Source organism: Pristiophorus japonicus, chromosome 22 (assembly GCF_044704955.1).
Source record: "Pristiophorus japonicus isolate sPriJap1 chromosome 22, sPriJap1.hap1, whole genome shotgun sequence".
Classification (NCBI taxonomy): Eukaryota; Metazoa; Chordata; class Chondrichthyes; family Pristiophoridae; genus Pristiophorus; species Pristiophorus japonicus.
This window is the reverse complement of record NC_091998.1, coordinates 28043878-28066990: the sequence shown is the minus strand read 5'-3', so window position 1 is coordinate 28066990 and position 23113 is coordinate 28043878. Positions and strand designations below refer to the sequence as shown.

The 23113-nt window shown below is 47.5% G+C and overlaps 1 protein-coding gene across 1 annotated transcript; it reads left to right on the top strand.

Moving 5' to 3' along the window:
* The first annotated feature begins 1313 nt into the window (after positions 1 to 1313).
* On the top strand, positions 1314 to 19330 carry sncga (synuclein, gamma a). Its single transcript, XM_070865418.1, has 5 exons — positions 1314 to 1434; positions 8112 to 8153; positions 8255 to 8382; positions 16989 to 17084; positions 18883 to 19330. The coding sequence occupies exons 1-5, from the start codon at positions 1314 to 1316 to the stop codon at positions 18892 to 18894; spliced, it is 399 nt and encodes a 132-aa protein (XP_070721519.1). The 3' UTR covers positions 18895 to 19330.
* The last annotated feature ends 3783 nt before the right edge of the window (positions 19331 to 23113 follow it).

Here is a 23113-nt window from a genome sequence, read left to right as displayed (position 1 = left end):
CTCATCCATGCCTCAGTAACTCTATTTTGTGAATGCCGGGTTGATTTGCCATGACTAAAAATAAAATGACAATCCTGCCTGAAGGTATTGATTTTAAAATTATGTTTTTAGTTAGAGAGATGATTTTGAGAGAGTTTTATGTTAACTTACACACAAATTCAATTGAAAGAAAAACAATTCTAAAATCAATTCATTAAGGTGGATTATAATTTTATTTTTAGTTATGGCAAATGGCGGTGGCATTCACAGAGGTACGGAACAGCCCGTGTGCTGCCTGGTGATCGTCTAGAGCGACGGACCTGACAGGCAGCCTGTCACATCTGTCCATGTGCCACATGTTTGCCAAGGAGGCAGAGTTATCCAGCAAGGTGTTGGCGAGTTGCTGGACAGGGAGTCACAGCGAGGTGTTGGGGGTCCGGAGCCTGTCGGTGGGCCTGGGAGGGCTGTGTGGGTGCAAACTTTCCATGGGGAACGGTCAGGGTCAGACTTGCCTCGTGTGTCATTGTCACAGCTCCCAACAACCAGGGCGACACTGGCAAGGGGTGTGGTCCTGCCACTCTAGCCAGGGAACAAGTCGATTCCTGATCCCGTGTCTGAGCAAGAATTAGCTACAGTGGCAAAATTAAAAATGTATGTTTTCTTTTTACTTTAATAAATTGCTTGCTGTAGGAGTGCAAATATTAATGATACTTCTTAAACACCTCAAACAGCCAACTCCTCTCTGCAGCTGAGTCATGGAGTCCATATTGTTTTAGCACAGAATGCAGAATTCATATTGCAGTGTAACTTGTAATCTTTCAGCAAGTAACTCACATCGGGAAGCGAGCACCAGATGTTAAGTGTGTTGTCACATGCAGGCAGATGTTATTAAAGCCCACAGTGCCGGTTGATGAAATGACCGGGGCTCTAACTGTGGCACTCCGCAGTATTTGAAAAGCATGCCAACAATGCCTTTGCAGCTTTGGGCTGCAGTGATTCTCAACCAATGCTCTCGAGTCCCTGGAACCTATCCAGGAAAAGACCATGTCCACCGGTCCACCTCCCCGGATCAATGTCATTAATATTGCAGCTGCGGATATTCATAGGCACTGCGCGCATCAGTGGCGAGGTACATCATAAATAGGGCTGGCGAGGCTGAGACTACATCATTCAGTGCAGAGAGAGAGAGAGACTGGCCAAAGAGACGAGTGCAAAAAAATAAAAGCCACTGGAGCTGGTGCTGAGGAGCTGCAGCATCGCAGAGAGAGGTGAAGGGTGTACTTCACCTCATACTCAGAAAGGGCTCACACACCTCGCAGTTCAATCTTGACACTATGGACGTTCTGAAGAAAGGTTTTTCATTTGCCAAGGAGGGAGTGGTGGCCGCAGCGGAAAAAACCAAGCAAGGTGTGCAAGATGCTGCAGAGAAGACGAAAGAAGGGGTTATGTACGTAGGTAAGGAAACAACAACTGAAACCCTGCAACTTAAACCCGGCAAATGTTACCGAGAAACCAGCCGCTTATTTTCTGTTGTTGATTTTTGGTTCTTAAGCAGGGCAGGGATTTTGTTCTGAAGGGCAGGAGGCGAGAACAGGTTGAATGGGGTTGTATCTGTCCTGAAGTACAGTTAAAAAACATTTATGGACAGTTACTGCATTACTTTGGGACCGCTCAGTCCCACCGATGCTAAAGCGAACTGGTCATAGGGTGCGGGGTTTCACCTGCATTTGGATTCATTTTAGTGTCGGCTTTGGTCAAGATTTCTCAACACTGATAGTAGACCCATTGCAATAAAGGAAAGGGCTTTTATCCCCTCCCTCTGATATGTTTTGCAGAATATGAAATGTGTGGTTTTTTTCTCCCTGAGAGTGTCAGACCTTATTCCCCCGTCAGCCTGTATCCACACCCTGCAGCCTGTCCCTGCAGTCTGACCGGACTCAGACATCACATGGGTGCTGTCCTTCACCGTCACCCTCACATCATCATCACCCTCACATCATCGTCACCCTCCCACCGTCACCCTCCCATCATCATCACCCTCACATCATCATCACCCTCGGGACAAGCTCCATTAGATTGTGCTCATTTGAATTAAATGGTCCAAAGTCTCTTTCTTTGACCCTGTTCTGATTTCTGGTGTCCCTGCTCTTCTGCCTAGTTCTAAAGTCAGAAATGGTGCAGTGTCCGTGCTGGGGGGGTTGGGGGGTGGGGGGTAAGAGTTAGGGAGGAGCTGCGGTGCAGAAGTGAATCCTGTGACGGTAAAGACAGTACAGCAATAAAAACCCATCTCGGGGCCAGAAGTCACACAAGTGGACAGATGGAGTGAAAGTGCCTGCTGATTAAACATCTCGGGCGTTAACCCCCTTGAAATCACTGAAATGATTTCAGTTGCTCCGTGGAATCAGATTAAGCTGGAGGCAGAGCTGAAAGAACTGCTCGTGGGAGGAACTGAGCAAAGGGTTGGAGTTACCGTGGAGAAGATGATTTGTTTTTCTATTTCATTGCACAGAATCAAAGAGCTCCAGACAGCGGTACATCTCGTTACGCAGAGGGACCAAATACGATGGGAGGAACAGGCGGGTGGGCTTGAATATTTAGTAATGAGGGGGGCAGCTGAGCTGCTCTGCACAATTTAACATAAATGGGGTCGGGAATCTTAATCTGCAGAGTCCCGGCGGTGCCACTAATCCGAGACCAGGAAGATTCTGAAGTTTATTCATTGCTGGAAGCCGAAATATTCATAAATCTACAGTTAGGATGTTCATTCATGACAGGGTTGTGGTTAAAGGGAGCACTGCCGGTATCAGCCTGGTGAAACAGAGCGCTAGTGAAGCAACGCACTGCGGTAGGACCCGGGTTTGTTAACCTGGTCGCACTCTGGGCCTGCACACAGGAGCTCCTTTTCTCAGCCACGCTACTACAGGAGGTGCAGGGGAGGTCGGAGGAAACAGGTGCTTCCCCGCGGAGAGGGAGTGGCCCCATGCCTCTCTCCCGTACCTCAGAGCCAGCCTTTGGCAATGATGTAGAAGCGGGTCCCAGACTCGCCCTCCTGACTCGGAAAGAGAGCCAATGACGGGAGGGCGGATGGGGGAGCTGTCAGTGAATGAGGAGCAGAAAGCAATGGCTGTTTCTACCAGTGAATGGGGAGTGTGATATATTCTTAACGACATCACAAACACACACACAAGATGGCTCTACAGGAACCCGTCATCATGTGACCACATGATCCTTTTGTTGTATTTACATCGGCAGTTGTAGTACCACTGTAGTCCACTAGGGGGAGCTATATATTGCAGAGAGTGGGGGGAGGGGGTGTGTTCAGTAGTGGATCCACCATCAAAACTCCACCAAAGGAGGCTGTACAATATTAACTCCAAAAATCCCTTGCAACAAGGAGAGTTACTGCAGACTCTCAGAAACGGCGGAACCCTGGGCAGAACCTGGCACCAAGATCAAACAATCCGATTACTGCAAACACGCAGAACATCATCCTGTCTATCAAAGGAAATCTGCCCACTATGCAGAATGGGAGGAGCACGGAGCTCTGGGAGGGGTGTGGGACTGGAGGAGGTTACACAGATAGGAAGAGGCGAGGCCATGGAAAGGCTTGAATCGAGAATTTTAGAATCGAGGTGTTGGTGGACTGGGACCTCAAGAAACTCCCAGTTCAATCTCTAGTCTGTGCCTAGTTCAGCCAAGGCAACGGTGGGAGCCCTGTAACTGGCATCAATGCCGGTTGGTTAGGGAGGGGGAACTATCAGCCAGGGTTCCTGCTCCAGATCACTATCCAGTGACCCATGCTGCAAAGGGCTTGTGCGTAGACTGCAGGCGAGGAGACGATCAGACTTGGCTGTGATACCTGTAATGTATTTGCTTCGTGGGTTCTTTGCTTAAGAATTCATAGCAACATCATCATCATCATCATAGGCGGTCCCTCGAACGAGGATGACTTGCTTCCACATGAGTTCACAGATGTTTCAATGAAGGACCCGATATTCCAATCCTGAACTCCAGGGGTGGAAGATGCCTTTGCGTGAATTTTTTTAAACGTGTGGTGACCATTGCACACCAGCCAGAGCTAGGCCTTTATCCAAAGGACAACTGGAGACTTGCTCTGCTGCATGGACCTAGTATGCACACATATTGCAGTGTGGGCTGGCCCGTGCTGCCCCTGGGCCCTCTGCTCTTCTGGGTCCCGTACCCTTTATTGCCATGCCTCCGCCACGCTCTCTCACCACTCATCTCTTGTCACATAGAAACATAGAAACATAGAAATTTACTGTGCAGAAGGAAGCCATTTCGGCCCGTCGTGTCCGCGCCGGCCAACAAAGAGCCACACGGCCCTCAGTCAGCAGCCCTGAAGGTTACATATAAACCTATGAACAATGAACAATGGCGGAAAGGCAAAGAGCATCCGGTCCAACCAGTCCGCCCCACACAACTGCGACACCCACTGCACCAAAACATTCTACATTCCACCCCAACCGGAGCCATGCGATCTTCTGGGAGAGGCAAAAAAACAGATAAAAACCCAGGCTAATTGGGGGAAAAAATCTGGGAAAATTCCTCTCCGACTCATCCAGGCGATCAAAACTAGTCCAGGAGATCACCCTGGCATATTCAATTCCCTGCAGTACTTACCACTGTATCTGCACCGGCCAACAAGAGGTTATCCAGTCTAATCTCACTTACTCACTCAGCTCTAGGTCCGTAACCCTGCAGGTCACAACACTTTAAGTGCCCATCCAAGCACGTTTTAAATGTGGTGAGGGTTTCTGCATCCACCACCCTTCCAGGCAGCGAGTTCCAGACCCCCACAACCCTCTGCGTGAAGAAGCTTCCCCTCAAATCCCCTCTAAACCTTTCACCAACCACCTTAACACTATGCCCCCTCATAATTGATCCCTCCACCAAGGGAAATAGACCCTTACTATCCACTATGTCCAAGCCTCTCAATATTTTATAAACCTCAATGAGGTCTCCTCTCAACCTCCTCTGTTCCAATGAGAACAAACCCAGCCTATCCAATCTGTCCTCATAGCTAAAATTCTCCATTCCAGGCAGCATCCTAGTAAATCTCCTCTGCACCCTCTCTAGTGCAATCACGTCCTTCCTTTAATACGGTGACCAGAACTGCACGCAGTACTCCAGCTGTGGCCTAACCAGAGTATAATACAATTTAAGCATAACCTCCCTGCTCTTATATTCTATGCCTCGGCCAATAAAGGCAAGCATTCTGTATGCCTTCTTAACCACCTTAGCCACCAGGCCTGCTATTTTTAGGGATCCGTGGACAAGCACTCCAAGGTCCCGTTGTTCATCTAAACTTCTAAGTGGCCTACTGATTAATGCATATACCCTTTCCTTATTAGCCCTCCCCAAGTGCATTACCTCACATTTCTCTGAATTAAATTCCATTTGCCACTGTCTGCCCACCTGACCAGTAGATTGATATCCTCCTGCAGCCCATGACGTTCCTCTTCATTATCAACCACACAGCCAATATTAGTGTCATCATAGTCCCTCTATTCAAATCTAGATCATTGATGTATACCACAAAAAGCAAGGGACCCAGTACTGAGCCCTGCAGAACCCGACTGGAAACATCTTTCCAGTCACAAAAACATTCATCAGCCATTACCCTTTGCATCCCACATCTCAGCCAGGATCTCTCACCGCTCCTCCACCTCAATCATTTGCCACACCTCCGCCATGATCTCTTGCCACTCATCTGCCCCGACCTTCCTGCTCCTCCGCTGTGCCTGGGCCCCGCCGATGTTCCAGCCCACGCTCGAACCAGCGACCTGGGCATTGATGATGTCACCCAGTCGCCCACCTCGAAATCACTTGGGATGACTCGCACTGGAAGCTGTAGTGGCATGCCCACGATGTTATAGGGCCCGCGCTCGCTCTTTTATCCTCCCGACATGCAGTGGTGTCCTCTCGCAGGTCGGGGTGGCTCACGATGTTGTAAGGCTATTAAGAACTAGTTGGTTTATTAGCACAGGTTTAACAATCACACTACACATTGCCATTTCATCCACCAGGCTCACAACTGCATACCTCATCGTGGATCTGCTGAACCCAACTGGCTGGGGTTTTATTGAGTCTTGTGAACATCATGTGACTGGCTAAGCCACTCCTAATGCAACAGCTCTAAAAAGCTGTGAGCATCCTCACCAGTGCACACATTACAATACCCACAGTGCTGGAGTTGACTTCCAGCACTCATCGTGTAGGCTTACGCAGAAGAATGGCCACTTGAACGAGGGACCAGAGGGCTGCTCGCAACCCATGGAACCCCATTCAGCCCGAGGCAGTGCGTTCAGGATAGGCAGGGGGATAAAACTACAGCTGGCTCCCTGAATGAATCAATAGGTAAAGGCACCAAGCACGGGGCGTGGGACTGAGCCACACAGACCAGGACGGTCTCAAATCCAGGCCTTAGTCTGTGCTGAGTTATTTGGTCCCAGACTAGTCACTGATGGAGCTTAATGACATTTATATCCAGCATTCCTTGGCTGAATTGCAATTTGAACCCTTAGATTCCTGGCGGCTCCAGAGAATAATCTGTGTCCTCTGGGCCAGTAGTCAGCTTACAGCTCACACTGTGTGAGACTATCAAACACTAACATTACAGTAATAAAGCTGCTAAAATGTAAAAAATACTTTCAATATTTAATACCCTAAACTTAAAAAAAATGCTTCAAAATAATTTGAAATCCTTTAGTTCTGCCCTGCCCATTTCCCAATCTTCCATTTTACTCTTGCACCCTCACTAATCCAAACTCATCGCTCTTCATTACATCCTATTAAAGTACTTAAAGCTCTTTTACTGACCTCTGTCTTCTTCCCCTCTGCTGGCTTCTCGCATCCATTTTGGAGGGGGGAGTCATTAAAAAGAAGAGCTTCCATTGGCTAAAAATTGGTTCCCAATGTCAGCTCTTTAGCCAACCAAAAGCCAGAAGAGTTTAAATCAGGGCCACGTTGAGGACCTAACGCGTATGCTCTGTTAAAGCAGGGATGGGCTGGTGTCTTCATTGGTGCCCCTCGCAGGAGGCTGGAACTTGCCACAGCTGAGGATTAAATAAGTATCGCCATGTGCCAGCCAAGCTGTGGGGCGTAACTCAGAACAAGAATTGAGTGCTAGTGTTCCAAGGTTCTTCAGAATTGTGCCACCCAAGGAAATTAAAGTAAACTGGGCAGTGGAAACAGGAGCAATGAATGTTATTATTGAACCACCTGGAAGTCCCTGGCCAAAGACCAGTCCGCCCTAAGTGGAGGAAGTGCATCCGGGGAGGGCGCTGAGCACCTCGAGTCTCATCGCCGAAAGCATGCCGAAATCAAGCACAGCCAGCAGAAAGAGCGTGCGGCAAATCAATCCCACCCACCCCTTCCCTCAACGCCTATCTGTCCCACCTGTGACAGTCTGTGGCTCTCGTATTGGACTGTTCAGCTACCTAAGGACTCATTTTAAGAGTGGAAGCAAATCTTCCTCAATTCCGAGGGACTGCCTATGATGATGATGATGATATTGAACCACCATACCAGAGCATAGTGAAAAGGGTTTCTAGCTGGTAGCAACTAGGGGAGTGTCCCATATGTAACGTGCCCTGGATTCAATACATTGATTCATTGTGTATAGTGTGACTTGCCCAGATCCCCCTCTAGGGGTGGAATAATGACACTGCGCCTTAGCACCTCTGAATAAAAGCACCAGCAAGTCTGGTACCGAGACACTCAGACCGATAGAATTCCAGGTTTGACCCGAGATCTGTGCTGTCAGCAATTTGGTGCCTGGGTTACAGAGGAGAAAATCAAACCATTTCCTCTCTTGATTGTTGTAGAGGTGCACCTCCGTTTGACAAAGTGTAGGTGGATGCCAGGTGAACACAGGATTGGGTTTCGATGCGAAGCCCTTCATAGTTGAATAGTGGCTGGTCCTCCAGTACCTCATCCAAGTGCCACTCTTTGGTTATAGACTATGAGCATCTCTAGACCAACTGTTCCACCCCATCAAAAGGCACGGGGAGCTAATTGAAATAATATAAGAGCATTTCAAGACGGGTCTCTCTCTCCACAGTTTCTGAAACAGCACCATTGTAACTTCTACTTCTTTGTTTCCCAAACAGGCACCAAAACGAAGGAAGGAGTGGTGCAAAGTGTGAACACAGGTAACAGACTGCTCCTTAACAAGTGGCGTTGGCTGGCACAGCAATTTCCCTCGGGACCCTGGACTGTGTTACTAAGGGTTTGTTTCTCGTTTGCTTGGCAGTGGCTGAGAAGACCAAGGAGCAGGCCAACATGGTTGGAGGAGCGATGGTCTCCGGAGTCAACACAGTGGCCAACAAGACAGTGGAAGAAGCAGAAAACGTGGCCATAGCCAGCGGGGTGGTGAAATTGGTGAGGACCAGCATTGTGTGTGTTGGGAATAGTTCTGAAAGTGTCTCGGCTCCGTCTCCTGGGCATGCTTTAGATCTGCCAGTTGGACCCTGCTTCATGTATTCTTTCATTAATAGCAGTCTCATGAGTCTTTGTAAAACGTTCATTCTCAGGATGCGGGCATCACTGGCAAGGCTGACACTTGTTGTCCTTCCCTAGTTACCCTGGGACACGGGTGGTTAGACCTGCTAGTAGTGTTGTTAGAACTGAGGGGGCTTGCTCGGCCACTTCAAAGGGCAGTTAAGGGCCAACCACGTTGGGATTGGAGTCACCTAGAGGCCAGATTAGGTAAGGACGGCAGGTATACCTTCCCTGAAGGACGTTACTGAAGCAGTTTGGTTGTTAATCCGACAGCTTCACAGTCACTTTTTACCGCCACCACCTTTTTATTTCCAGAAATATTTCTAATTCTCAAGCTGCCATGGTGAGATTTGAACACAGGTTCTCTGGATTAGGTGTCCTGTAACACAGCCGCTCACACAGCCATACCCAAATGCACAAGCAGTGGCACAGTGGGCCGAAGCACCAATATTCGGCGGCAAACTCGCTGAATTCCCTCTCAGTCAGGCTGCTGTGGGAGCAGAGGCCTCGGAGGGACGGGCATTGTGAGTGGGCCATTGTATCGCAGCTTCCAGTTGGCTATAGGTGGAGAAAGAGGAGCGGAAGAATTTTCCTCCTTATTAAAATGGGGGAAAAAATGACAAGCCATCATGTTTGCTGCTGATTTTGTACTGTGCATGGTCTTGCTAAACAAAGCCCTGTGGCACCAGCCCTTAAATCTAACCCAGCGAGTTGCCATGAAAGTCTCCTTGCTCTTGCTGCTGGTGAACTATCTCAATGTCGTTTCCAGCGGTCAAAGAGCTGCAGCACAAAACTGTGCTTGGGCTCACGAAGATGGGAGGTGGGAGTCTCGGCTGGGCGGGCTGAAAGGTTCAGCAGTGTGGAGAGCAGGAGTGTGATGGTGGGATTGCGCGGGGTCTCTGACAGTATATCATCAGAGCAATGTACTCTGCCTATCATCTCAACCAAGCTGTCATCATCATAGGCAGTCCCTCGTATTGAGGGTGACTTGCTTCCACACCAAAAAAGTGAGCTCACAGGTGTTTCAATGAAGGACCTAATATTTCAGATCTCGAACTACATCCTGAAGGGTGGAAGATGCCTGTGCGTGGGTTTTTTTAATGTGTGGTGGCCGTTGCACACCAGCCACCACACGGGCTTGACAGAGCTAGGTCTTGGTCCAGTGGCAAGGGTTATCCAAGACGACTGGAGACCAGCTCTGCAGCACAGGTCTAGTGTGCACACATATCGCAGTGTGGGCTGGCCCGTGCTGTCCCTGGGTCCTCGCCTCCTCTGGCCCCGAACTCACGCCTCCCCTGGGTCCCAATCACGTCCCTCTGCAATCTCTGGCTGCTCCTTCGCCCCAACCTCGCCGCTCCTGCTGTATCTGTTCACGCTCCAATCACCGACCTGGACCTTGATGACGTCCCTCTTCACTGCCATCGCCCTCCTGAACCAGCTCGTGCTGCTTCCTGAAGTAGTATGCCTCCACGCTGCTCTCTGAGGCCTCCACACCTCAACCAAGCTGTAAATGATCAGGGACAACCCATGGGAAGTTAAATTGGCCTTGGGTGATCGTGAATCGGCTGGCCCCTTTACACCCCGCCCGATTGAAGTCAATGGAAAAGAAACTAGGGTGGGGGCATAAAACAGGCTACAGATTCTGTATCACTGCTTTTCATCCCCAAGGTCTTTCTAAGCAGAGAGTAAATGTATTTAATTCCTCTGCACTACCAAGTCAGGAAGGGAACTCATGTTGCTTGGAGAGGGTACAATAGACAGTCACCAAGGCAATAACAAAGATGAGAGACTTTAGTTATGAGGCGAGACTGGAGAAACTAGATCTCTTTTCTCGAGAGCAGAGAAGGTTAAGAGGAGAACTGATAGAGGGATTCAAGTAAGTAAATTGGTCAGTGAGTCAGTGACAAGATCAGCACCCAAAGAATGAAAGAAGTGATTGGGGCATTTTTTTTACACAGAGACCTGTTAGCACATGTTATGCCTGACCAGAAACAGCGAAGGAGCAGAATCCATTGTATCTTTTAAAAGTGCAGTGGTTAAAAATACAAATTAAAAAAAAATTGAAAGCGGGTACGGGGAAAAGGAAGGGAGATGGTACTCAGCTGGCAGAGGCGGCATGGGCCCAATGGCACTCCTTTGTGCTGTATAATTCTGTGACAGTGCCATTTGTTACCTTTGGTTGGTCTTTCAGCTGATTTACTAAATCCACAAATTTGGCTCAAGACCAGAGGAGATTCCCTGATCCCAGGGGAAGACTCCCAGTATTCCGAGCGAGTGTGGCTCAGGGATAGACTCCCCACACTGGAGTGCTGATTCTCCAACTAATGGCCTCTTCAAGCACAAACCCCCACCCCACCGGATCAGTTAATTCATCCAATAGTCTTTTGTCAAATTTTCTACTCGAGTTGTCATCTACCTGGATTCACACCAGACAATCTGTTGGTGGAGTGAAATATTGAACAGAGAAGCAAACATCAAAATCTTTTTTATAAAATATAAAAGTCAATTTTGTTCCCTTTATTTCTCCTTATTGAAATATGGGGATATTAATTATTAGGGCTATTATCCTTTTTGATAAACTTTAATAAATAAAATAAATCTTCGGGCTGACACCATGATTGCAATCTCTCCATATTTCCACCGTACTCCTGCCCAGTTCTGGGGTTGGCAAAGGTCGGTAGCTCCAGTTTCTCATGCAGTGAGGTGGAGTTCCTGTAAGTGCTGATGCCAAGCTCACTTGCCCTGGTCACTGAGTGGTGCAGGATGTACAGCAACATGGCGGACAATTCACCCACACATTGCTAAACCTGACTTCCATTGAAAAATAGGTTGGCAGGCACATCGCCTGAACGCCGAGACTAGGGAGTGCCAGACTTTGCCCGCTGGTTTATACTGAGTTATCTGTGTTGGGGAGGCAGTTGGATTGTTAGAATTGGAACATAGGAACAGGGGTAGGCCATTCAACCCTTCTGGGCTAGAGTGGGTGTAATGTATGCTCCTGTGATATGCTCACAGGTTTGTAAAGCTGTTGAGTTGGGAGTGGCCTAGTCAGTCATGTGATGTTTACAAGACTCAATAAAACCCCAGCCAGTTGGGTTTGGGGGATCCACAATGAGGCAGGTGGCTGTGAGTCTGGTGGATGAACTGGTAATGTGTAGTGTGATTGTTAAACCTTTTGCTAATAAACCAACTAGTTCTAAATAGCAATGTGTTGCTATGAATTCTTAAGCAAAGAACCCATGGAGCAAACACATTACAGTGGGGAAGAATCAGGCCGGGTTCCCACTCCTGCTGTCCAATGACCCACTGTTAGAAAATGCCGGGCAAGGACAAGATTGGGCTCGGCTTTGATGCCTCTGTGGTGAATAGCCTGCTGCCATTCACTGTGAAGGTCCAGACACAAAGGTTAACTTGAGAGCAACTTCTAGCTATGGAAATGTGCTTCAAGAGAGCTGGTTACCTTTGCGTTTGTGTTGGATGGCATTTGATCGCCAGGGGCATGAATCAAATAACCCAATCGTGGAGACCGGCGTGCTCATTGCCTTGCTGAAAAGTCCCTGCTTAAAACAGCCGTAGGATCCATCTAATTATTGTGCAATGCACCCCCCCTGTGTACTGCATACTGGCCGGCAACATAAGAACATAAGAACATAAGAAATAGGAGCAGGAGTAGGCCATTGGCCCCTCAAGCCTGCTCTGCCATTCAATAATATCATGGCTGATCTGACCTTGGCCTCAGCTCCACTTCCCTGCCCGCTCCCCATAACCCTTGACTCCCTTATCATTCAAAAATCTGTCTAGCTCTGCCTTAAATATTTTCAATGACCCAGCCTCCATTGCTCTCTGGGGCAGAAAATTCCACAGATTTACGACCCTCTGAGAGAAGAAATTCCTCCTCATCTCAGTTCTAAATGGGCGGCCCCTTATTCTGAAACTCTGCCCCTTTGTTCTAGATTCCTTGACTGCCCTTTGTTTGCCCACCATCCCAAGACATCCGGCTACAACCCGACCGTATCCTGGGCCCAGGCCCACCGACACCGGCAGCATTTACTGATGCATTAAGCGGTTCACTGGCAAAGTAACACATTTCATTTTAGGGTTGGGGAATATGTAAATGTAAGGACTATTTGTTAAGTACAGATGCTTCCTTGCTTTGTGTGTGTGTTGTGCGGGGAGGAGGGAGAAGTGGTGGATTGGTGCTGTTTAATTCCGCCAGTGATTGTCCATCAGTTGAGTGTGCATTCTCCTCGCCCTACCCCAGGACTATTCCCAGCTTGTCCAGACTGCTGCATCCCCTCCACTTGTCCTTGACAGCGCTCGCATGCTCTGCATTATTTAGCATGCTCCCCTTCTGTGGATTGGCATTTGGAAAAGTGTACTGCAATGCAGATACGGAAGTCATGTGAGAGGAGTGCACTGCCTGCCTCTCCCCTCCGCACGTTAACCCCTTCTGTGTTCTTGCTGAAATCAGACCTGATATGGGAAGGTTTTTAGGGAGCAGCCTGGTGGCTGGCTGGGAAGTGGAATCTGCTGCGTGCTGCCTGCAGTCTGAACGAGTTAATCTGACCGGAAGAACAACTGACGAACTCAGTTCTTAAAATAGCCGAGACCCAGCCTGGTCACATGTAGCCGAGCCGGAGCTAGGTGCAACTACTCTGGGCTGGGTTGTGAATTCTCTGCGGTCCCTCAATCCCAAAATGTCACGCACGGTACTGAAGGCGGCTTGTGTGATACCGTTGCAACCAGGGCACGCGCAGTACTAGTGTGATAAACCCCCATCGCTGGAATTGTGGGCCAGAGTGGTGGGGAAGGCTTCTGTCCACTGCAGGAGATGCTGCAATAATATGGCCAGTCGGGCAGTAAGGCTCCGGTCTCCACAATTGGGTTATTCGTTTCATGCCTCTGCCGATCAAATGCCATCCAACACAAGCCCAAAGGTAACCAGCTGTCCTATTATGTGATAATATGTCCAGCCACCAGTCCTCTGTTTCCTCCCAACATCCTAAGAAATGATACTCTGTTGGGTGTCAGCTGTGACTCAGTGGGTTGCATACTCTCGCCTCTGAGTCAGAAGGTTGTGGGTTCAAGTCCCACTCCAGGGACTTGAGCACAAAAATCTAGGCTGACACTCCCAGTGCAGTGCTGAGGGAGCGCTGAACTGTCAGAGGTGTCACCTTGCAGTGAAATATTAAACCGAGACCCTCTCAAGTGCAGGTAAAAGATCCCATGACACTATTCGAAGCAGAGCAGGAGATCCTGGACAATATTTATTCTTCAAACGAGATTAGCTGGTCATTACTGATTGTGGGAGCTTGCTGTGTGTGAATTAGCTGCCATGTTTCAATTACAACAGTGACTACACTTCAAAAGTACTTCATTGGCTGTAAAGCGCTTTGGGACATCCTGAGGTCATGAAAGGCACGATATAAATTCAAGTCTTTCTTTAAGGATGCAAGGATGCGCAATCCTACCAGGATTTGAACCCAGGAGCTTCTGTCCTCAAGTCTGAGGCTTAACTGGCTGAGGCACCTGGCCAGTAAGAAGGGAGGGGTACCACCTTAACTGCAACAACAACTTGCATTTATATAGCGCCTATATCATAGCCAAGCTGTGATATCTTCTTAGGACATCACAAACACACACTTACAAGATGGCTCCATTACACAGGAACTTGTCAGGTCACCTGATGCTTTTATTGTATTTACACCAGCAGTTGCATTACTTCAGTAGTCCACTAGGTGGAGCTCTATATTACAAACACATCCCAAGGAGCTTCACAGGAGCCCACCTGAAATGGGCACATTTAAAAAGAAAGAAAAACTTGCACTTATATAGCGCCTTTTACTCAAACATTACCTCAGTGAAGTCAGACTGAGAAGCTGTGAGTGAAATGTGCTCTCCCCTTTGAGCTTAAATTCGGAGCTGATTTTCTTTTTGTTTTGCGACATTGGCCCAGAATTTTCGGGAGCAGGGCATCTTGCGGTGAGCGGGTCAGTTGGGTTTTTCAGCTCCATTTATTTTTGCGCCGCGAGTTGCTGGGAGTGCGAGCTGATAACGGGGCAGCGAGGGTAACGGGGCATCTGGGACCTCGGTCAATGATGGGACCAACGGTCTATCTCCTTAACCAATGAGATTTAAGGATAGAGAAAGAGACAGAGGAATGACAGAGAAGGACATAGCGTGAATTGGGATCAAATTAGATACAGAAAGAGAAAAAAAGAGAGAAAGAAAGATTGAATTAAGAGAAAGAAATGAAAAATGAGAAAAAAAATGTAAATGTTAAAAACCTCTGGAAACAATTTAGTACCTGTAGGAATGAGACTCCACGCTTTCAATTGTTTCCTTTCTGGGCCGGAGAGGTTATTGTAGGAACATAAATCTTGTCACTAAATGGGTCCTTACATCATTAAATGCCAGCCCTAACTTTCTGTAGCGAGTACAATTCGTATTCACGGTGCAGATCCAGCAATTTCCTGAAACTCACGGCGAGGTTGATGGTGATCTCCCGTTTTTGCGTGGCTAACGGTCGAGCAATTTGTGGCGATTCGCAACTCACGCCATATCTCTCCCGTGCCACAAATTGCTGGGTGTTTTGTGCACTAATAACGGCAGGCGCATGAAACTCGATGTGTTCCCAGCAAATTCAGGGCCAATGTGTGGAGGTTCATTCAGCCACGAAATGACCAACAGGGGTTTTAGAAATAGTGCTACATTTGAACAAGGCAATGATTGGGCGACGGTTAGAGTGCCACGTGCACTTATCGATCCCCCATTATAGAAAAAGGGCATTCACATCATAGACAGCATACGGCGTGGAGCCACCTGGATGACGCAAGGGATTGGAAACTATAGTCACGAGGAGAGATTTGAGAGGCTGTTTTCCCTGGATGGGGAGTCTCGAACCAGGGCGCATCATCTCAGGATAAAGGGTCTGCTATTTAGGACTGAGATAAGGAGGAATTTCTCACTCAGAGGGTTGTGAATCTTTTGGAATTCTCTACCCCAGCAGGCTGCAGTTGCTCAGTCATTGAGTATATTCAGGATTGAGATTGATAGATTTTTGGGCACTGAGGGATCAAGGGATATGGAGATCGGGCAGGAAAGTGGAGTTGAGGTCGATGATCAGCCATGATCTTATTGAATGGCGGAGCAGGCTGGAGGGGCTGTATGGCCTACGCCTGTTCCTATTTCGTATGTTCTTATACTGGGACCATTTCCACAAGCAGTGTAGGCTAAGTGGAGATTAAATAGTTTTGTTTTAACAATTATGAAGTATTTTGATACTGACCGGGGGGGGGACGATTTCTCTGGTTGGGGAAACAATGACAGGGTATCATCAACTTCATGTTGTCACTAAGAGTGAGGAGGAAGGTTAAAAGAAATGTATTTACACAAAGAGTTAGAGCACTTTGCCACAAGGAGTGGTTGAGGCAGAGAACATTGAGCAAATTGGATAAATATTTGAAGCAGCGGAACACACAGGGGTAGGGAGAGACACGAACTGGGATTCAATTTGGAATGTTCTAGCAAAGAGCCGATACAGACATAATGGGCCTAACAGGTGCCACTTTGTAAAGAATTCTGGCAGAACCCAGTAGAGCGCTCCCTGGGAGCCAATCATTGTTTCCTAATGTCATATTATTTGGTAGCTTTTTGTGAAAATCAGGCCGAGAGATATTAATGTTAGGGAATGGACCACTTTCCCACTCAAACCAGTGCCACGTCAAATTCTATTCTGTGTGGCAATCTTGCTTAACTCCAACCAGAGAAGATCAACCCCCATTGTGACAAAAGGCACATCTCTCCGTGGCCTCCCTTGGTGAGATTGTGAGTTCATGCCCTGGAGGGGATGGGTTAAGAATACACAACCCCATTTTATTTAAAGAGCGAAGAGAGAACTTGTGCTTATACAGTGTTTTATAACATCTCTTAGCCCGCCCCAAAGAGACTCACACTCAATATGTTATTTTGAAGTGCCATTGCTTGTAGCAATTGTGGCAGCCACTTTTCATATGGCAAGGTCCCACACACACCAATGTGATGGTTGACCTGTTCATTGATTTTTGATGGTTTTTGTTGAAGGAATAATGTGGATAGGATCTGACACCCAGCAAATAGAAGATGCTTTGAAACCGATTCAACCCCAGTGCCAGGGGCGAAAAAGCAACCTACAAACCGCTTGTACCACCCAGTCCCTCTCCAGATATACACCGACACTGATACATCCCACTCTCACGAACCCGTATCTATTGTAAAGCCAGTGAAACATGTACTGTCTGATTTAATGTTAAATGTGATTCATGTGTTGCTCCTACAGGATATTGTTATGAGGTTAGAAGTCTTGACCTTGCTGGTCTTTCTATGGCTTTATAATGTGCATAGCTTTGAGGATCCAATCATATTGGGACATCCCCAGGTGAGAGCATGCTAAGGTACTTTCCCTGCAAGAGGGGCTGACAATAACTTCTCTGACGCTGTTTTGCTAGGATGAGTTTGGTAGAGAACTTCCTGCTGAACAGGTGGCTGAGGGAGAACGGACCATAGAGGAGCCACTGGTGGAAGCTACAGAGGCCACTGAAGAGGTAGAGTGTGATTTACGAAGAAGACTTTAAATCACCCTTTTCTTCCCATCCCGTTTTCAGTCCCTAAACATTCCATTATTCTTTCAGTGCCTCCATAATCCAACTCTTTATTCTTTGCAGCCTAGCCTTTCCTTCTTTGACTTGTGAACCATTTCCTTTCTTAGCTCATTGATAGATTTGTATTACTGCTGTCAATTATCTATGTAGCAATGGGAGATTTTGCATGTTGAGGTATCAAGGCTGAAGACGGGTGTTACAAGGTAATAGCTTATTAGAAGCTTTAGGCAATGACATAATCCACGAGATGAGACTAGAACAGTTACTCAACTTTGTCAAAGCCCAAAAGGCACTACACTTCTCAGACTAATCACCAATCTGTTGTTTGCTGTAAGGGCATTGCAGGAGTTGATGTGCACACAGCCCTAATTTGAAATAAAATAATGATGGGACACTGTAGAAGGTAAATTGATATTGCCTATTGACTTTCTAGACAGCATGATGCAACCTTCATGCAACAATGCTCCCATGATGAAGCCCAACTTTCCAACCATTCGTTCACGTAAAGGGTAATCTGCATAATAGCACAGCAGAGAATATAGTTTCCTGAGTGGTGCCCTGCTAGCTGGAGAGTGATGGTCACACCTCCCCAGTGAAGGAGAACACACTCCTGGACTGTCCTTATTGGGCCAATCGTGAGCAGAAGCTCCTTGAGATTGTCCACTGGGCTTGGCTGTCAGTTAGCCGCCAGTCGACTGGCCTATTTCCCCACATCGATGCTGTTTTGTGATCAGCTGATTGTAGATGTGGCTCACGGGACCATTGCCCATTCCTGTTCCCTGTAGAGATTGGATCTCTCAGTTGATGGTCGGACATCGCCACTAGGCTTTGGTTGTCCTTTAGCTTGGTTCAAGCTTTATTCCTACCTGAATCGAGGAAACATTTTTAAGTGGATGAAATAATATTAAGGTAGAATGGAAAGAAGATTAAAAATGTAAAATAAGAGTTTAATAGCGATACAGCGTTTCTTATTGTTGCCTTTATGAATTCTTCATCCAATTATAGAAATGGAGAAATTTTCAAATGCATCTCTGGAAAATTATCTTTTAATCCTTTGTTTAGTTTTCTGTTATATAATTTCTATCATAACCTCTCTTTCTTTCCACCATCTGTTAATTTTATCTTTGACCTTATCATGAACTCTTGCCTTTCAAGTTTCAGTTGCAAGTCTCAATTGATGTTGGAATAATTTTTCATTGTTTGACTCCAATCCAGCTTTTCCTTTCCCCCCCAAGGTTCCTCTACAGTTCTCCATTTCCTTTTCTGTTTTGCTATCTCTGCCCCGTGGGTTTATCATTACAACACGTTTCAGCCACTAAATTGTCACCTCGGATGCAACATTGAAGGGTGCAGGCACCTGGATTCTAAACACAGGCACAGCGAGAGCATAAGAATAACTTTATCATTGCACTTTTGTGTGGTAGTGCTGGTAATATCTCTGTCGTCAGTGAGTGTCCTTACGGCGTATCACTGGAGAACATGGTTTTAAACCACATACAAACAATGGTTTACTGAGACCCTGAAGATTATGGACGTGCGGTCCCATGTCATGGGCAGACTTATTCAGTAAAGCCATTGTTTGTTGTCTATGTGCTGAGCTGCCGAGGAATGATCATTGAGAACGGTCATCATGAGCGTTTCAGACTTTCTGTAGGTTCACACTCCAATATGTTGCAACATGAAGGGTGCCCATCTACATGGTGCTGTGTTCTAATAATTTTTTTTTCACCCCTCCCTACAGACTGCAAAATGAGGAGCTATCGATTTGTCAGAAGATTCTGGGTGCAATTCCCCTCTCCCCTAAACTTTCACACCAGTGTTTTCATAAAGAATCGAGGAGCACAGTTGCCGAGACCTTAATAGCTAATGATAAAGAAGGGACACCGTCCAAAGCCCTTTCACTTCCAGTCACCTCATTAGTCTCATTCTGTGTGTGTGTGTCCCTCTCCCTAACATAACAGTGTCCCTTAAATAACAGACTTTGAGCTGCTGATCATCTCATCACATTCTACTTGTAGCCAATTGTCTCATCACTCATCTTCGTAACTGTACCTCTGTGTCTTTAGTCTGCTTTTAGTCACCTGATTACACTGACGGTTGGAACTCGTGATGGTGCAGTGCATGCTGTCCAATGGCTTTGTGTGTTGGTGTTTATCTGTTCTGAGCACTTGCAGATTTTATAATAAATATCAGAATTAAAATAAACTTTAATAGAGTACTGTGTCATCTCTTTGCGGTTATTGATCTTTTCATCATTCTGTTAATGTGAGCCCCGTAAGATCATAGGTGTCAGCTGTGACTCAGTGGGTAGCACCCTTGTCTCTGAGTCAGCAGGTTGTGGGTTCAAATCCCACTCCAGGGACTTGAGCACAAAAAAAATCTAGGTTGACACTCTCAGTGCAGTGCTGAGGGAATGCTGCACTGTCGGAGGTGCCGTCTTTCGGATGAGACGTTAAACTGATGTCCTGTCTGCGCTCTCAGGTGGACGTAAAAGATCCCATGGCACTATTTTGAAGAAGAGCCGGGGAGTTATCCCTGTTGTCCTGCCAATATTTATCCCTCTATCAACATCACTAAAAAAAAAACAGACTATCTGGTCATTATCAAATTACTGTTTGTGGGATCTTGCTGTGCGCAAATTGGCTGCCGTGTTTCCTACATTACAACACTGACTACACTTCAAAAGTACTTCATTTGGCTGTACAATGCTTTGAGACGTCTGATGGTCATGAAAGGCGCTATATAAATGCAAGTGTTTCTTTTGAGGTTCACAATTTATCGATCAGTCAAACTTTTTATTTTATATAGTCTATTGTCAACTTTTGTGCTCTTCACTTTAGCGGCGAACAGTGGAAGATTGCTTTCCTCCTGCATTGGCCCCTAGGTCAGATATAGCACAGAACATATCCCTCTACCCCATCCAGCACTCTCAACTCAGGTACGAGTTAGGGTGAAAGCTCTGCTGACTCTCCAAACATTCTCAGGTCAGGTACGACACAGAGTGAGACCCCGTACATACTGCCCAGCGTGTGTGTTAACTCCAGCTGTGGACGAGTGCCCCTCCTGAACCAGAAAGCTATTTTTATGAGCTCCAGAGGCTCGGTAGAAGTTACCTATTTAACCTAGAGATCGAAGGCAGAAGCTAAGGTCACAGCGTGAGACAGAAACTGCAGTCCACAGGTAGGCCTACAGCACCAGGAAAACCTTGGCTAAGGCGGGTGGATGGAGTTAAGATATAGGTTCAGCCGTGATATAATTGTATGGCAGAACAGGCTGGAGGGGCTGAATGGCCTCCTCCTGTTCCTATGTTCCCATGGATGCCACAACACATATGACGCACAGGCTGCGGAATTCGGCTCTGTAGCGCCTGTTGTTCTGGGCGCTACAGGTGCCGTTTTGTGCCCAAGCTGGCGTCCACGCCTCGTGCGCACACTTGCGGTGTGGGCTGCAGCAGCTGCCATCTTGGTGAGGTCGCTGGCACGGGCGCTGGGAGCTTGCGCCGGACGTACATAAGAACATAATAAGAACATAAGAATTAGGAACAGGAGTAGGCCATCTAGCCCCTCAAGCCTGCTCCGCCATTCAACAAGATCATGGCTGATCTGGCTGTGGACTCAGCTCCACTTACCCGCCCGTAATCCTTAATTCCCTTATTGGTTAAAAATCTATCTATCTGTGATTTGAATACATTCAATGAGCTAGCCTCAACTGCTTCCCTGGGCAGAGAATTCCACAAATTCACAACCCTCTGGGAGAAGAAATTCCTTCTCAACTCGGTTTTAAATTGGCTCCCCCGTATTTTGAGGCTGTGCACCCTAGTTCTAGTCTCCCTGACCAGTGGAAACAACCTCTCTGCCTCTATCTTGTCTATCCCTTTCATTATTTTAAATGTTTCTATAAGATGTGTGCGGAGTACACAGACTGTGACGTCAGTCAGCGTGCAATGCTGATTTGACGCCAGTGCTGCCATTTCCAACTTCAACACTCCAGCTAACGCTCTCGCTTAAACACGCACAACTGAACACGTGTTCAGAGGCAGGAAGGGTCCTCCACCAACGATGTTTAAAAGGATCATTGGAATTCAGAATAATGAGAGGTGATCTTATCGAAACGTATAAGATTATGAGCTTGACAAGGTGGATGCAGAGAGGATGTTTCCACTAATAGGGGAGACTAGAACTAGGGGGCATAATCTTAGAATAAGGGGCCGCCCATTTAAAACTGAGATGAGGAGGAATTTCTTCTCTCAGAGAGTTGTGAATCTGTGAAATTCGCTGCCTCAGAGCACTGTGGAAGCTGGGTCACTGAGTAGATTTAAGAAAGAGATAGACAGTTTCTTAACCAATAAGGGAATAAGGGGTTATGGGGAATGGGCAGGGAAGTGGACCTGAGTCTATGATCAGATCAGCCATGATCTTATTGAATGGCGGAGCAGGCTCGAGGGGCCATATGGCTGACTCCTGCTCCTATTTCTGATGTTCGTATGTTTATCAACTGCCTTCAGGTTAGCTGCTGATTGATTTCTACTGGTTCTCGGTGAGTTTGCACAAGTGTTTCCTGCTTTAGTGTCCTACTTGAAGTTGCTGAGGTCCCCAGGGAGTGATGTGGCAGGTTAGTTCAAGGCCTCTGCTCAGACCATGGTGCAGTTGTTTGTATAACCCCTTGGCCTGCAGTATGACAGAGAGAATGAGCAGAGGCGACACAGAGGAGGACAAGTTGCTCGAAGAGGGAGGAAATGGAGAAGGGTTGTCAGCAGGACGCCATGCCCACCCAGGTTCTTCGGGGAGCACTTCTCCCATTCAGCGAGCAACAGGACGTGTGACATCTCCACTTCACTAAGGAGGCACTCACTGCCACTGTTGCAGGTCGACCTGCAACCTCAGGGTCGGGCGAGTACGGCATTACCAGCGGCTTCGAAGGTGAGCGCGGCCATGAACTTTTATGCATCGGGCTCCTTCCAGGCTGGAGCAGGCGATATTTGCAGCATCTCACAGTTCACCGTTCGCCGTCGCGTAACAGAGGTCCCTGGGGCTCTGTATGCAAAGAGAGATGAATACATTTCATTCTCTCTTGTCAGAGAGAAGCAGGTGAAGCGAGCACAGGGCTTCGCCTGGATAGCGGGCTTTCCCATGGGGTAGCGTGCCATCGACTGCATACACGTCGCTTTGAGGGGTGCCGCATGTCAACTCTGAGATGTACCTCAGTCGGAAGGGATTCCACTCCCTCAATGTCCAGTTCTTCTGCGACAATACTCAACGCATCATGCAAGACAATGCTCAGGAATCCTGACAGCAGCCATGATGCCTTCATTCTGCGGCAGTCCGCTGTACCATCCGCTTTTCTGCCACCACGAGAAACCAGAGGGTGGCACCTGGGTGACAAGGGCCACCTGGCTCGTGACTCCAGCGTGCAACTCAAGCACATGTGGGAAGCATGTATCTAATAGCAGCCATGGTGCCACACAGAATTTGATCAAGCAGATCACTGGGCTCCTTAAACAATGCATCCGCTGCCTGGACCGCTCTGGAGGAGCCCTGCAGTACTCAGCTGAGCGTGTCGCGAGATTCTTTGTGGTCCACTGCATGTTGCACAACTTTGCCATCATGAGGGCACAGCGCTTGCTACCAGGCATATGGCAACCAGCTGAGAAGGAAGAGGAAGAGGATCATAGAATCATAGAAATTTACAACACAGAAAGAGACCATTTCAGTCCATCGTGTCCGCGTCGGCCAACCAAGAGTGACCCAGCCTAATCCCACTTTCCAGCTCTTGGTCCATAGCCCTGTAGGTTACGGTGCATTAAGTGCACATGCAAATATCTTTTAAATGTGGTGAGGGTTCTTGCCTCTACCACCCTTTTAGGCAGTGAGTTCCAGACCCCACCACCCTCTGGGTGAAGAAATTTCCCCTCAAATCCACTCTAAACCTCCCCCCAGTTACTTTAAATCTATGTCTCCTGGTTGTTGACTCCT